General features: G+C 41.5%; 1 protein-coding gene across 4 annotated transcripts in view; it reads right to left on the minus strand.

The window, feature by feature from the left end:
- The window catches only part of LOC134351342 (uncharacterized protein C16orf96 homolog), a 90484-nt gene extending 73942 nt beyond the window's left edge, over positions 1–16542 (minus strand). Inside the window, exons 1-5 of one of the 4 annotated variants that reach the window (XM_063057416.1) lie at positions 15942–15980; positions 10680–10901; positions 7961–8044; positions 4794–4841; positions 1144–1230 (exon numbers count right to left, since the gene is read on the minus strand). In XM_063057416.1, the coding sequence (XP_062913486.1) occupies positions 1144–1230; positions 4794–4841; positions 7961–8041 (216 nt within the window). In that variant the 5' untranslated portion in view covers positions 8042–8044; positions 10680–10901; positions 15942–15980. Of the gene's footprint in view, positions 1–1143; positions 1231–4793; positions 4842–7960; positions 8045–9058; positions 9215–10679; positions 10902–15941 lie in introns of those variants that run through there. The other 3 variants (XM_063057413.1, XM_063057415.1, XM_063057414.1) reach the window with 3 other exon arrangements.
- Positions 16543–17310: the final 768 nt, after the last annotated feature.

Genomic DNA, 17310 nt, shown 5'->3' on the forward strand with positions numbered 1-17310 from the left:
GGTTAAGGGGAGAAGGCAGGAGAATGGTATTGAGGGGGAAAATAAGTCAGCCATGATCAAATGGTAGAATAGACTCAATGGGCTGAATGGCCTAATTCTGCTCCGATATCTTCTGATGATTGACCACTCATTTTAAAAAAAAAAGTATTAAAAAGAAAAATAGTCAAAGGTAAAATACATTGATCACTCCAAAATCTTTTTCCCTTTATATATGCCATTTTCCATATAAGCAGCTCTCCTAAAAGCTTTTAAAATTACTAGCTACCTCAGAAAAACTCGTCTTGTATGCGTGTCTCTCACCCAGCATCTGGTACCTACTTAACTGCCTTCTGCAGGTCAAGACATCTTTCGACATTTATTTACTCACTATTTTTTAAAAAAATCAGGACTAGTCTTGCCATATTGGAATGACAATAATAGTTTGGCGTAAAATTATAAAATATTGCAGATACTAGGTCCTGCTAAGAGGACATCAGTTATTACCCCTCCCACGCAACATTTTTGGGTGTTTTTAATGGAAGTGTTGCAGGATGCCAAGCAAGATTCCCAGGCTCTTCTGTAAATGCTCCAAAAGTTGACCATTAAGCAAGAGTGTAAAAGGGCTCAGGTTTAATATCACTGGCATGTGTTGTCACTGGCATGTGTTGTGAAGCAGCAGTACATTGCAATACACAATCAAAACTAAATGACAGCAAGTATACACATTTTAAAACATTAAATTAAATAAGTCATGCAAAAAGAGAAATTGTAGAGAGGTAACATTCACGGGTTTAATGTCCATTCAGAAATCTGATGGTAAAAGGGAAGTTATTTCTGAATCGTTGAGTATGTGCCAAAGATAGTCTTTGTTGTACCATGCTTCATTATACCCTTCAATGTTTATACCCTTCAATTAAATAAAGTTGATTTTTCCATTTTCATTCTAAATATTCATCGTATGCATATTACAAAAAATATTTAAAGTGCTTTGCAATTTTCAGGCCAAGTAAAAATTTCTTGCAATGGTTGGTCCATGCAGCTGTTAAAAAACGGAGGGAACCTTGCTCTGCAAAGCTACCATTGTACATCTGGCAATATATCTGAAAAAAAAAAAGATATTCTTTCAGATGCTCCACTAATGTGCAAACCAAAGCCATTACTCACATCTTTATTCAATAATGTCTGCAAAGTAGTCCACAAAACAAAATCTTTTCCATCTGGCAGATTATTCAGCTGGTCTTCAAAAGTACTCTAATCAAAAGAAAAAAAGTGATAATTATGAAATCATTAAAAAAATAGTATCAATGTTTTTGATATTTACACAGCCATCCCAAAATAACCCTAGCCAAGCAAGTCACTTTTTCATATTAATATAAAAAGAAAACAGATCTAAACTGGTGGTGAGCTCAGAGCTGCGCTTATACTTTGATCACCAGAAAGAAATTTCTATAATGGAGGAGCAGCAGTCTGAGGTACTTTTCTTAAGCAACAGAAGAGGATGCCTCACATTTCTTTGCACCTTGTAGGAGATAACTGGGTCTTGTGGGTGGAGAATAAGTTGAGCAAGGGAGACCTTCCTAGCATGCAAACTTGGGTGCTCTTCTGCTTGATTTACAACAACTTCATAACTGGAGGGAGGCAGACACAGTTGTGCAGCTAGTAGATACGCTGCCTCACAACTCCAGTGACCAGCATCCTCTGCTATCATCTGTGTGGAGTTCATATGTTCTCCCCATGACTGGATTGGGTTTTACCTTGCTGTTTGTTTCCCCCCAGACCACTGTACAGGCTGGGTACAACAATGTGGCATTAGTCCACATCACCAATAGATGCAACTGGGTGCTTGATAATCAGCATAGATTTAGTGAGCTGAAGGGTCTGTTTGCCCACTTTGATTCTGAACCAACCCACTTCCCACACAAACACATCTACAGTGTATTAAATTGGGGATTCCAGCTTGATTGAAATTATGGGGAAATTGGTCTGCAAATTTGACCATGCACTTAGCCTGCCTATATCTATCTGCTGACACTTTACGTCCTTTTTTTTAATCTAATGCCACCAAGCACTCGGTTCCTTTAAGTCACTAACATTAAACAGTACATAGTCAAGATGCTGGCACCAATACCTGTGGCACCCCATTTCTTATAATTTACTAATGGAAAAATTACCCATTTATCCTGCTACTACATTTTCTATTAATTAGCTAATGTTCCAGCCATACTATTACTCAAAATGCCATAAACTAACACAAGAATCGGTCCAAAGCATCTTTTGGAAACTTAAGTAGACCATCTCAACTGTGTGCCATTTTTATCCATCCTGCTCGAAATCCTAAAAGATTTCTAACAAGCCTGCTATGCACACCTTCACTTTCATAAAGAAACCTCAATTCTGCTTGATTATACAATTTATTTCTATAAGTGCTGCTACTTCCTTGATATTAGATCCACCATGTTCTCAATAGCAGATGTCAGGCTTTCAGTCTCCCTCCTTTTTTTGAATAGCAGTACTGAATTTGTGATTTTATAACCCATTCAGACCCCTCAAGAATCTAGTAAAGGAATTCTGTAAGACAGTACAGGGCATCTTCTTCCCCTTGAGACATTTCTTACAATCCTAGTATGCAAGCCATCAGTTCATACGGACCATTTATCCTCCCCGCCACCACCCCCCACCAAATCGTTTAAGTATCTTCTTCCCAGTGATTGTACTTGTATTAAGTCCTCTCTCCCCTTTTCTAATTTATTATCGTGATGATTTTACTATATTCATCTGCTAATAGTTATTGACAGGAATTAATCCTGTGTACGCTGTTGTGTTCTTTTGATTGACTATAACTGAACAAAATCAGCACAGACCCCTAGTGTAGATAATGGACTGTCTTCATTCAATGCTATCAATGATTGCATTCTCCAAATCTTAGTTTTCATTGTAACATTATTAACTTGTTGAAATAGTGAAATTGTTTCATTTCCCGGCAATTTCTTGGATCACCAAGCCTAAATGCTTGAAAAAGCAGTGAGTAAAAGAGTTCAGAATTGTCTTCCTGCTCATTTCTCATCAACCGTCGGTAACAAAAATCATTGCTTTTTGAACAGATACCCAGAACCAACAACTTAAAAACTGTTTGTTTTAAGCAGTGTCGTGTTTAGTACCCATACAAGTGCATGGAACCTATGCTAGTTAGAAACTTGACGGTAACAGTGTCCTGCCCCAATTAAGCAGCATAATGTCCAAAATAAATGAAGTGAATCCCGGCTAGTTTCTTGATTACTTATTGTTCCTTAAGAGTTGACCAAAATAAGCAGCTGTCATAAGTAATTAATGGCCTAATTAACCATAATCTACTGTATTTACCTCAAGAATCCTCTATATTCACTAGAAGGCCTAACTGTCCATTTTGTATTTTTCACTGCTTTGCATTCATTAGCCACTCTCCACCCACCCACCCCCCAACCCCACCTTTTCTTTCTTGCTTTTCAATGTTTTTAGATTTCTATACAGAAGAGTCCGAGAATACAGATTATAAAAAAGAAAAAATATAATACCAGATACAGTATATTGAATCACATTAACGAACCCTTTACCCTATATTCATATAGATTAGATTAATTCGTATTTTAAAGCTGCATTTGTGGAGCCTCAATAACCATGGTTACCTCTTTAAATTAATTCCTTGATCTCTCGAGTCCTGCTGAAGGGTCTCAGTCCATAATGTCAGCTGTACTCTTTTCATTAGATGCTGCCTGGCCTGCTGAGTTCATCCAGTATTGTGTATGTGTTGCTTGATCTTTACTCCACTGCTACTAACTCACCATATTTTAACTCATTACTCTGAGTTACATCACCTTTCTTCCATGAACCATGATCTTCAAATCCCATTTCTTTCCTTGATATCCCCACCCTCACCTAATCCACAAGCCATGGATGTCAGAGGAAATGCATTGTAGATGAAAGGACTGCAAGAAGAGATGTTTGTTTTCATGTCCTTTGACTGGACAGTGTGTGTGGTAATAATAGGTCTCAAATGTGACTGCTAACCCAATGAATGCAGCGACAATATGTCCAAATTTTATTGCCGTACAGTACTGAGACACTGATTTTTTTTAAAAAATGCACTGCGTTTTTTTTGTCTTCCCTGTACCCCACCCCATCCCTCCCCCAGCAAGTCTAATGTTGGTCTCAGCTGTTAATTTAAAAACTGACCCACTGCTGTTATTTAATGATAAAATGGCTATGAGAGAAAATCATCCCCTATGAACACATCTCCACTTATTTAGTGGATTCAAAGGGAGAAATAGCCCATCTTACAAAAATTCACAATATGCTTCATAGCAATACCTCTCAGTGACAAGGAGCTAAACAAAATATCACTGAAATTTCACATCTTACTTTCTGCAGGTTTTGCAATCTTCCAGACCCAGAAATTAAATTTGTAAATTATTTAAATGTCTAGAATCAGTTATTTATACTTAAAACTGCACCCCAAAGAGAATACTAAATACAACTTGCATACAGTTCAAACAATTACATTGTTATACATAAATAGGACAAATGCCTGCACAATTCTCAATGCTGTGGAAATTATGGACAAGTTTTTTAAATCCAAACATAATTATGGTTTTCATAATCCAACCCCATCTATCACTCCAAGTTAGAGATTAAAAAGTTAGTTTCCAATTCATGTTTTCAAGATCATTTTTACTTCACTGTTATGACAATATTGTATCACAACTTTAAGTTACATAAAAAATGTTTAGTTAGTTGTCTTTGGATATCAAAATTTTTACCAGTTTCTATTCATAACTCACCAATTTGCGAGTCGTTTCTTCAGTGTTTCGTGCTTTGCTTTGCTGTAACTGTAGGTATCAGAAGTTTGAAATTTAGCTTCACAGAAAGTTAAAGCAAATGGGGATTTAAACAGTGTCACAGCACTAACTACTTCTGGGACAATTCATACCAAGTGAATATTGGTGCAGAGATAAACGGCAGAGAACACCATGCACCTTAATCCTTGTACATACCTCTTCCTCATTCTAGCATACCTTCTGATTTCCAAACTGCTGTGGATGTTAAGCATGAATCAATTACAGTCCCCACAGCAAGCTTCCCTCACCTACCAGTGGTTTACCCGTGTCTTTTTCCTTTCAGGCATCCAGAAGATGCAATCTCTTGGATATCATGGAGACTATGATGGAGGCAAAGAACTGCCTCCTATTTCACACTCTCAGTCAACATTATCGGTACAAATACAATATACACTGTAAATCAGAGGTTCCCAATCAGAGACCTACTGACCCCACAGTTAATGGTAGAGCTCCACAGCATTAAAATAATAAGTTGAAAACTCCTGCCCTAAATGGATAAATCAGAGGCATGATCTACAGTACTCACTCAAACAACTGCACTGCAACCAAGGCTCACAGAAAGGCGGCTGGTGCAAACCACACTGATTTTCCCTACTGAAATCCGATGGTTGAAGGTATGCAAATATATGCAGCTATATAGCTTCCTGTGGACAGGATAGTTCACTGCCACCTCCAGGGTAACATCAAAAATCTTGGTGCTTAATCTCATCCACCATGTTTGCATTCTCGGTATTGCCAAGGCAAGATTCACTTGAAGTTGTTCTGTTTGTAAACCACCTCCTTTCTCATTAGTACAGTCTGGCTTAAAGCACTGCAATATAGCAAGTATAATGACTACAGGACTAGCTCCTTGTTATTCATGGTCACCAACCTTAATTCCTAATGGCTTTTCAAAAGAAATGAGAAAATTGGAGGATAACTAGCATTCCCCACCTCCCCCACCAAGTCATCTCACCAATTCAGCATAATCACGGCCAACTCATGTTGGTCTCAGCTTCTCATCCACACCAGCTCCCATAGTCCCAATCTTTCAACAAGTTATCCATCTTTACTTTAATATCACGAGACTGCACTAAAGAAATTTCTACACACCTCAATTTTAAATGACCGGTCCCTTATATTGTAGCTACATCCCCTTATTTATACCTCTCACTAATGAGAATTTTCACGTCCCTTAGGATCTCAGACACTTACAGTTTGGATTTAGTCAGCATTTTACCCACTTCACTGCACATTCCAGCTTCTGCTGAAGGCTTATAAATATACAAATGGAAAAGTACGTATTTTGTGACTGCGAAAATCTCATAGTTGATGATTATTGATAAGTCACAAGCAAAAAGTGTGCAAGTGTAGTTACTGGATAGAACCACTCCCCCTGCTAAAACCAGTACTGTATATTTAACTCTGGGGAAAGACAGGACCGTCCCCAATCTGACAAAAAAAAGCTCTAGTAGAGTCAGCAGCTCCTGCTTCCCAGTCACTGTCACATTCACACATCTGGAAAACTCTGCAGCTGAAGGAATTAATAAAAGCTTAATGTTACATTCTGAGAATTTGATGTAAACATCAAAACCCACCTCACCATAAAAGGACACTTAGACACTCGTGACAACCCATGTACAAAGCAGTGTGTTATGTATATCAATAAGAAATTCTCCATATTTACATCATTAAACTTTTGCTACTAATTAAGGGGGTGGGGGGAGTAGATGGGGTCCAATATTATCTCCTTGAGCCTGAATTCTGTCAAGATCTGTTTTGTTACTGACCACTCAGAAGAGCTGCCCTTTCATGGTGACCATTTAACTGATCGACTTTAACACCCATTTCTATCACTTCCCACACATCTGCTCTCACATCACTCTTTCAGCCTTTCTCCAGACAGAACGGAGATAGGTCACCTTTCATCCCACTGGGCTTTGCATCCAGCTTATCATCCTTCATCACTTCCATCAGTTCCAATGGGAACTCACCATGAGCCATATCTTCTCCTCTACCCCCTCCCCCCAAATTCTGCTTTCCACAGGAAATGTGGGACTCCTTGATCCACTCATCCCTTCCAACCAACCTTTTGCACTTTCCCCAGCAACCTTAACATGTGAGATTTGTACTTTCTCCCTCACCAGCCAAATATCTAAAAAGCCCTTCCAGATGAGGTGGTGCACTTCCTCCAACATGGTCTTTTGCATTCGGTGCCCATGATGTGGCCCCCCCCTTACAGCAGCAAGGTCAAGTGCACACTACACAACTGTTTTGCAGAACACCTCTACTCCATCCACAATGCCATCTTAAGCTGATGGTGACATCTTATTTCAATTCCACATCCTATTATTCTCACACTGACCTGTCTGTACTCAACTTTCTTCACTGCTGCAAAGGCCAAATGCAAATACAAGAACAGTGGCCGACAGCTCAATTGTAGAAACACTGGATTTTCTGGTTACCCATTCTCCAAGTTCATTCTACTTCCACCTGTCCACAGAGTCTCTTTCCCTTTGATCAGCTTCCCTATCCTCCATTACCTACCCCTCCTGGTTCCATCTGCCAGGCATTCCTCCTTTATCTGGTTCCATCTATCATTTAACTGGCCTCTCACCTTTTCCTCTCACTTCTACGTACTGGCTATTTTCTCTCTACTCTCCCTGTCCTGATGCAAGGTCTCAATCTGAAATGTGACCATCTTTCCACAACCACTGATGTGGTTGACCCAGAGTTCCTCCAGCAGTTTCTTTTCCTCTCCATAGACCATCATTCAGTGTCTTAATCACTGCTTTGTTTTCTCCCCGCCATTTTTCCCATTCTCTCCAACAGTTTAAATTTTTGTTTTGATAAACAGCAATATCAACGCACTTAATTGTCGTCGTCTTGTACGACCCAGAAAGTTAATGAAACTGGTCTATCATGCACTACAGCAGCTCGGAAGGGAAGGACAGAGATCTTTTGAGTCCTTTTCCAGCAAGGACCCAACTGGTAACTGGTTCACAGGAAAAATCAATTGTGTGAACATAGAAAAATAAAAAAAGCATATTTAATCTTTACAGTACATTAAGTTAATCCCAATTAGTAAAAAAACCCAGCATCTTAAACTTGTGCTATTAATACTAACTTACTTTTTCAAGGTCCTTCTTCATTGTTTCCTGGTTACTACTCAAGAGATTAATTGCATTCATCAATTCTTGTAGTGATCCCATTGCCTGAAAAAGTGCACACTGGTGATTATTTTGCAGGGAAAAAGACATGTCACAGCAACACTGCCAATTATCATTGTACTCTGAAAATGCCAGTTGGAATAACCATGAGCTTGAATTCTAAAAATAAAAGCAAATTTTTAAAGTAGCATTTCCAAAGCATTCAGAAAAAACTGCACTATACAGCAACCAAGATTCTTAAGTTTTCAAAATCATAATCATTGTTGGAATCACTCAAAGGTCAAGCAGCTTTTGTGGGAAGAATTAATATTTCAGGTCTGAGACTTCGTTTAAAAACTAGAAAAAAAGAATATCGAATAGTTTAAGCTGCAGGGAGAGTGCAGGGTAGATGGACAAAATTAAGGAAGTATCTCTGACAGAACAAGGCTGTGGTTTCTGTGGAAGAAACTTGTTTATGAAGTTCAAACACGAGAAAATATGCAGATGCTGGAACTCAAAGCAACAAGCACAAAATGTTAGAGGAACTAGCAGGCCAGGCAGCATCTATGGGACTTGAGTAAACAGTCAACATTTCGGGCCAAGATTCTTCACCTGGGCTGGAAGAAAAAGATAAGTCAGTAAGGAGGGGAGGGATAAGCACAAGATAGTAGGTGAAAGGTGAAACCTGGAGAGAGGGAGGGGTAAAGTGAAGAGCTGGGAAGTCAATTGGTGAAACAGATAAAGGGCTTAAGGGGGAATCTGATAGGAGAGGACAGAAGGCCATGGAAGAAAGAGAAGGGGAATGAGCACCAGAGGAATGTGATGGGCAGGTAAGAAGATAAAGTGAGAGGGAAAGCGTAATGGGGAATGGTGAAGGAGAGGTGGGAGTAAAACAATCACCAGAAGTTCGAAAAATCGATATTCATGCCATCAGATTGGAGCCTACCCAGAGGGAATACAAGGTGCAGGACCTCCAACCCGAGTATGGCTGCTTTGCAGCAGTAGAGGAGGCAGTGGACAGGCATGTCAGAATGGGAAAGGGAAGTCAAATTGAAATGGGTGGCCACCGGGAGATCCTACTTCTTCTGGTGGATGGAGCATAGATGCTCAGCGAAGTGGTCTTCCAATCCATGTCAGCTCTCACCGATACAGGAGGCTACATTAGAAGCACAGATACTGTAGATGACCCCAACAAACTCACAGCTGAAGTGTCGCTTCACCTGCAAGGACTGCTTGCGATCCTGAATGGTAGTGAGGGAGGAGGGGCAAGGGCAGGTGTGGCACTTGTTCAGCTTATCTGGTTTGGCAAGTTAACAAGGCTGATAGCAAGAGAGAACACAGGAACATAAAATCTGTCAAATGCAAAGCTCTACAAAATGCTCAGTAAACAAGTTTGTGCCAACAGAGAAGCACTGGCCAGTACTGATAACAAGGACAGCAAGTTATAAGAGGTTATTAAATGCAGTATTGAATCCAGAAGGTTGTAATATAAAAGGGAAGATAAGAAGCTGTTCATTATCTTACAGTTAGTCATAGAAAGGTTCAGCACAGAAACAAGCCCTTTGGCCATCTAGTCAGTACCAAACCACTTAAGCTGCCTACTCCCATTGACCTGCACTGGAACCATAGCCTTCCATATCCCTATCATCCATATACCTGTCCAAACTTCTCTTAAGTGTTGAAATTGAGTTCATATACATCACTTGCGTGGCAGCTCGTTCCACACTCTCATGACTCAGAGTGAAGTTGCATTTCTTGGTCCCCTTAAACTGTTCACCTTTCACCCTTAATCCATGACCTCTGGTTGTAGACCCACGCAACCTCAGTGGAAAAACCCAGCTTGCATTTACCCTATCTATACCTTTTAATTTTGTATATCTTTATCAAATCTCCCCTCGTCCTTCTCCTTTAAAGAATCAAGTCTTAACCTATTCAATCTTTCCTTACAATTCAGGTCCTTCAGACCCAGTGCAGCCTTTTAAATTTTCTGTACTCTTTCAAATTTATTTACGTCTTTGCTGCGGGAAGGTGAACCAAAACAATACTCCAAATTAGGACTCAATGTCTGACACACTTCAATGTAACATCCCATCTCCTGTATTCAGTACATTGATTTATGAAGGCCAATGAGCCAAAAACTTTGATCTTATCTGTGACACCAATTTCAAGGAATTGTATTCTGTATTCCCAGATCCTTCTACCACACTCCTCAGAGCCCTACTGAAGTGCAAATCCCTCACACTTGTCTGCATTAAATTTCATCTGCCATTTTGCAGCCCATATTTCCAGCTGGTCCAGATCCAGAAGTCACGATAGCCTTCCTCGCTGTCCACTACACCCTCAATCTTGATGTCACCTGCAAATTTGCTGATCCAGTTAACTACATCATCCAAATCACTGATATAGATGACAACAACAACAACCAATCCAGCACAGATCTCTAACTCTTGCTTCGGCTAGCAGCTTCATATAGGGGATGATAGCCCCGCCCAGCCCAGCCAAACATAAGAAATCTCATTTGGGTGGATACTGCGCAATGTGACCCATTACAAATCAGTACCACGAAATAACAAACAGTACACAATATGGAATTAAACAATTGAAATTTATAATTCTTAATTTGACTATATGGTTAGCAAAGAAAACAAATAAAAAGGGCCCATTCTCATGAAACAGTCTAATGTGCAACGTTGGAACTCACTGATAAGGCCGTTCGTCCACCATCGACCTCCTCCGATCGTCACTGACCTTCGGACCCTCACTCCAAGTCCACTCCATCTGGCAGTCTACCAACTCTCTCCATTCGCGTCTTCTTTCCCCGGCAAAAGACCGCAAATTCCCGGCTCCCAAACACACAAGAATGAACAACATCCCACTCATTGGCCAGCATGCTCCATTATCTCTAGTCATAACCCAAATATTACTGCGACAGAGAAACCATTATCTTAGCAGTGGAAAATTAGAGAAGCCATTACATTAGCAGTGAAACCTAACAGCGTGTACAGATCCCTGAGGCACTCCACTAGTCATAGACCTCCAGTCCTCAAAGCAACCATCTACTACCACTCTCTGGCTTCTCCCACAAAGCCAATGTTAATCTAATATACTGCCTCATCTTGAACACCGAGCGACTGAGTCTTCCTGACCAACCTCCCATGTGGGACCCTGTCAAGCACCTGGCTAAAGTCCATACAGACAACATCCACTGCCTTGTCTTCATCAACTTTCCTGGTCATTTCCTTGAATCCTTAAATCAGTCCATGTCTAATCCTAATACTTCTATACACAGCCCCTTAGAATACCTTCCAATAGTTTTCCCACAACTGATGTCAGATCACTGGCCTATAATTTCCTGGTTTAGTTTCAGACCCTTTCTTAAGCAGCAGAACAACATTGATGATCCTCCAATGCTCTGGTACCTCACTTGATGCCAAGGATGATTAAAATATTTCTGCTATGCCCCAGCAATTTTTGCACTAGCCTCCCGCAGGGTCCAAGGGAACACCTGTCAGGCCCTGGGGATCTATCCACCCTAATTTACCTCAGGACAGCAAACACCTCCTCCTCTGTAATCTGTATAGGGTCCATGAAGTCGATGCCACTTCATCCAACTTCTATAGACCGTGTCTCCTGAGTAATTACAGAAGCAAAAAAAATCTAAGATCTCCCCCACCTCTTTCAGCTCCACACACAGATTACTATTCTGATCTTCTAGAAGATAAATATTATCCCTTTCAATCCTTTTGCTCAGTATCTGTAGAATCCCTTGGATTCTCCTTTCACCTTGTTTGCTGGGGCAACCTCATGCCTTCTTTGAGCTCTCCTGATTACTGTAAACGTTCTCCTGCATTTCTTGTACCCCATTTATACCGACCTGCCTATACCTGCTACGCACCTTTTTTTGCCTCAACCAGGGCCTCAATAGCTCTTGAAAACCAAGGTTTCCTACACCTGGTATCTTTACCTTTTATATTGGTGCTCTTAAAATTTCACCTTCAAAGGCCTCCCAGTCACCAAGTGCATCTTTGCCCGAAAATATCTAGATCCTTTCTGATAGCATAAAAATTGCCTTTTCTCCAGTTCAGAATCTCATCCTGAGGACCAGACCTATCTTTCTGTATATCTACTTTGAAACTAATGGCAGTGTGATCGGTAATGCAAAGTATTCCCTTTCACTAGCTTCTCTCACCTGTCCTGACTCACTCCCAAACATCAGATCAAGTATTGCACACTCTCACATTGGAACTTCTATGTACTGATTAAGGAAACTTACCTGAACACATTTGACAAACCTGATCCCATCTAGTCCTTTTACAGTATGGGAGTCCCAGTTAATATGTGGAAAGTTAAAAATCACCTACTATAACAACCTTGTTTCTTGCAAGAGTCTGCGATCTCTTTACAAATTTGTTCCTCTAAATCCCTCGGATTGTTGGATGGTCTGTAATGTAGTCCCATTAACATGGTCATACCTTTCTTATTTCTCAGTTCCACCAACAATACCTCACTAGACAAGTTCTCCAGTCTGTCCTGACTGAGCACTGCAATGATGTTTTCCTTGGCTAGTAATGCCACCCAGTCCTCCTATAATCACTCCCACTGTCACATCTAAAACAATGGAACCCAAAATATTGAACTGCCAGACCTGGCCTTTTGGCAACCAGGTCTCGCTAATGACTACAATATCACAATTCCAGGTGTTGATCCACACCCTGAGCTCGCCGTGCTTCCTATGAGATATATACAGCTTAGGACACTAGCTAGATCACATTCAACCTTTTGATTCCAGAACATCTGAGGTCTTAACAACATGTCCCCAGAACTACTCCATGTTCTGACACTCTAGTTCCATCCCTCTGCAACTCTAGCTTAAACCCCACCATGCAGCACTAGCAAACCTTCCTGCTAGGATATTAGCCCCCTCCAGTTCAGGTCCAAACTGATTCTTCTGTATAGGTCCCACCTTCCCTGGAAGGGAGCCCAATGATCCAAAATTCTTATGCCCTTCTTCCTACACCAACTCCTCGGCCACATGTTCAACTGTATAATCTTCCCATTTCTGCCATCACTAGCAGGAAGCACAGGCGGCAATCCTGAGATCATATTCATTACAGCTCTGCCCTTTAAGTTAACACCCAATTCCCTGAACTCATTTTGCAGAACTTCATCACTCTGTGTCATTGGTACCTAAATGGACCACGATCTCTGGCTGTTCACCCTCCCACTTAAGAATACTGAGGACTCGATCCGAAATATCCCAAACTCGGGCACCCAGGAAGCAACATACCAACCAGGAATCTCGTTCTCATCCACAGAACCTCCTTTCTGTTCCCCCAACTAACAAATTCCCTTTCTCCACAGCTCGCCTCTTCTCCCTCCCTTCCCTTCTGAGTCAGAGTCTGACTCAATGCCAGAGATCTGACCACTGTCTTTCCTCTGCTAGGTCATTTCCACCACCCCCTCCCCAACAATATTCAAAGTTGTTTAGCTGTTGTTGGGGGGGGGGAAGAAAGGGAAAATGGCCACAATGATACTCTGCACTGACTGTTTAATCACTTTCCCCTTCCTGTCACCCAGTTTCCTGCATCCTGCTCCTTGGGTATAACTACCTCTCTACATATCCTATCTATCATCCCTTAGCCTCCCAAATGATCTGGAGTTCAGTTCAGTTCCACAGCCAACTCTAATGCAGATTGTTGGAAGCGGCAGCTGGATACTCTTCCTGCAGGTATAGTCATTGGTCATTGGAGGTCTCCCTGCCTTCCCACATCCCACTATCCTGCCTAGCAACTCTACTGTTCCAACTGAGCAAATATAAAGGAGGAAGATTAGAAAATCTGTGGATGTAAAATACCATCTACAGCTTTTTTTTGCCTTCTCTCTCCACTCTAAAGCCTCGAAGAGCGAAAGCCTAAAAAGAAATCTCCACTCTAACTCTGACCACTCCAATGACAGCCACTCCGCTTGCCCCGCCTTACTTTAATATAATCTTGACAATCAATCCCAAACACTACTTGACCACTGCGCAAAGCACCAAACTGCTGCAAGCACTGCCTTTTCTACTCAAGTCAGTGAACCTGAGCGAACTACTCCTTCTCAGGCTTCTGATCTCCGATTTGGTGCTGCTCGAGGTCTTGTTATAACAGCGATGAGACCACAGAACTGAAATGCCAGTGATGAAGCAAGATGCTGAATTGAAGTGGACGACAAAAGGAAATTCAGTGTCTCTGGTGCAGACTGAAAACAAATGCTGCACAAAGCTGTCATCTAATCTGTGTGGGTTTCTCCAATGTAGAAGAGATCCCATCAGCACTGAATGCAATACACTAGATCGTAAGAAGAGCAGGTGAACGGTTGCTTCTCCTGTGCGACTGTTGTGTCGTTGGATGGTGAAAAAGAAGTGAAAGAGTGATTGGTTGGAAAGCATCATGAGAAGGAGTTATTGAAGAAAAAGGATTAGCAGGACAGAGTTAGAGGGGGATGGTAGCTTCAGGATGCTGAAAGAACAGAGGAAGATATTTAAGGGTAAACTGAGGGGGGGGCTTCTTCACTGAAAGGGCAATATGAATGTAGAATGAGCTACTGGCAGATGTGATGGATGTGCATTTGATTACAACATTTAAGAGACGTTTGGATAAGTAAGTGGACAGGAGGGGCATGGAAGTCCATGGTCTTGGTGCAGGTCAATGGGCCTGGGCAGAACAACAGCTCAGCATGAACTACACCAGCCGATGAGCTTTTGTAGAATAACAGTTCAGCATGGACTAATAATGAGCCAATGGGCCTGGTTCTGTGCTGTAATGCTCTATTACTCTGCACGTTTTGTGAAGATAGCAGAAATTGCAAAGATGATCTGTCCAAAGCAGGAGGTTGATGAGGTGGGAAGTGGGAATTCTATTGCTCCATCTAGAAGAGGATGCGAGACCAGGGGTTGGGAAATAAATGATATGTGATCAGGGCTTTTATAACTGTAGTACTGACAGATGATTAAGGACAAAGGAAGACAGCTCCAATGCACCCGTTTAGCAAGTGTCATAAGAGCCGACATAGAAGAAACAGAACAAAAAAAATTTTAGGGAGTGAAATCCTTTCAGGAAGCTGGAAAGAATGAAGTATATCTAAAACAAGCATGGGCATGTTACGGGCAGAACCTATCCCCACAGATCGGGAAGACGACATCAGGGTGCAAACTGGCGGCAAAAGTAATGAAGGGGAAACAAAAAAAAAGACAGGCACTTGCAAGGTTCCAGAAAACACAGATGGAGTTGTGGAAGTTGTTGTTTAACATGAGAATGAGGTCAGCCAGGCAAATCAATGTGTTTGTGGCAGGAAATGGTCGGGCCACTGTTCAAGTGAGAAGCAGTGCACCGGGACAATCCTAGTGCATGATCAGGGTGTAAAACAATTGTACATCCATCGCAGATACATTTTCCCTCCGAACACGATCACAAAACCCATCTCCACAATCACCAAGCTAACCTTTTCTAATATAGCCTTCTTTTGCCTGAAAATCCCATTGAGATTTTTTTTTTAAATAATTTAGCCTACAAGTTCAAATGCAACTGTACTCTAGGGAAACAAGAGCCACAGGGATAGACATTGAAATGTCTGTGGAAGATTCACTGGAAATATAATATTATTTTGGATTACACAATATGACTAAAGATACAGATCAAAAGATGAACTATTACAGCACATTACTTTTCTGGGATCCCCAAACATTAGGAGCCAATGACTTGCCTGCATTTAATCTCATTGGATTTTCCAGTGTATTCCAATATCCCTTAATATAATTTTGACTGCAACTCCTTTGACGACTGTAGTGAATGCTTCCCCTCCATATTTATGTATATTGATTGACAAGTACACTACATTCCAAATCCAATTAACCCATGGATAGGATGTTAAATTTATCGGTTTTATTAAATAACAGCACCTAATGAACGTTCAGACCGTATCCCACCTTAAGCACTCCTTCCTCGTTTGCTTCCAACTTTTTTTTGACTTGCATGAGTTGCCACATTTCCTTTACTGGCCCTCCACTGCCGCTGGATAGAGAGCTTTTCCTGCCGCCCGTCTCCTCTTGGCTGCGGGCCATGAGTTCTGGAACACTGGGCAATTGTCCCAAGATGCCCATCGCGTTTTGGAGCTTTGCAACTTTTTCTTCCAGTTGGTGGAAGAGAGAAACAGACCTTCCATTCTCCTTGGGTGGACCTTCTTCTGAAGCAGGGGCTTCTTCTGCAGGAACCTCGCCCTTAGAGCTCTTGGGTTTGATAAACTCAACCTCTACTTCTTCCACCGTCTTCTGCACATCTCCAAGTTGGAGATGTTCCAAAATACCATGCAATAGTGCATGCAGCGCGTTGAAGTTACACACCCCCACCTCGGGAGTGCCGATGGCCAAATTCACGAGCTCCTTTAAAGTAAAAGTGTGCGCCATCGCAATCTCTCTAGTAATGCATAAATATCGCCTTTAACGCTACCTCAAAAATGCAGTTCAGTTCACAACACGTGCAACCGGCGAAAAGGCGACCAATGGAACTTCACGTGGCATCGCGGCCAGGGCGTCGTCCATTGACACTCCCACCAATCAACGGACGCTCCGTCCCGCCCGTTACACCGCAGTTGCTAAGATACCGGTATGGCTGCGTGGAAATGCCTTTATTCGGGCCGGTCCCATGTCACCCGAGTTGCTATTATAGGTCAATGGCGTTGCAGCTACGGCTTTATGTCATGATCTGCATTATTCTGACTATAACTCAAAATACTCAGCAGATGTTTTTATTTTATATGCATGTATTTTCTCTATGCACCGAGTGGTGGCGTTTGCTGCGTAATTTAACCAACGAGAGGATTCTGAAAGTGACAGGTCCGGTTTAAATACGCCGAAGGATCTTTCCATATCTTTTGGCAGCCTGTGCATTTTAACCGATGACCAAAAACAAAACACACACAAACTGGAGTTGCTGGAAATCTAAAACACAGACAGAAAACTGTTAGGATGTACTCAACAAGTCAAGCAACTGATCATTTGGACGGAGGACTGATCAATGTTTCAGAAACCTTTATTTCTCTCTCCCACTGATGCTGCCTGAGCTGCTGAACACTTCCAGTGATTTCTGTTCTTTATTTCATGCCCTTGCACGGGATCAGTATTGGCACGAAATTTCTGAAAAATTTTGCACGACGTTGCACTTTTCTCGAGTCAGTTCTCATTCAGCTTGTAGCCGTTATCTTAGGCTGGACTCCCAGATTCCACAAATACTTCCACCTCTGTCGAGCAGGACTTTCAAATCTACAAACAATTTTAACTTTGTTAATCATTGAAAGTA

The sequence above is a fragment of the Mobula hypostoma genome, chromosome 9 (genome assembly GCF_963921235.1).
Source record: "Mobula hypostoma chromosome 9, sMobHyp1.1, whole genome shotgun sequence".
In the NCBI taxonomy this organism is placed as follows: Eukaryota; Metazoa; Chordata; class Chondrichthyes; order Myliobatiformes; family Myliobatidae; genus Mobula; species Mobula hypostoma.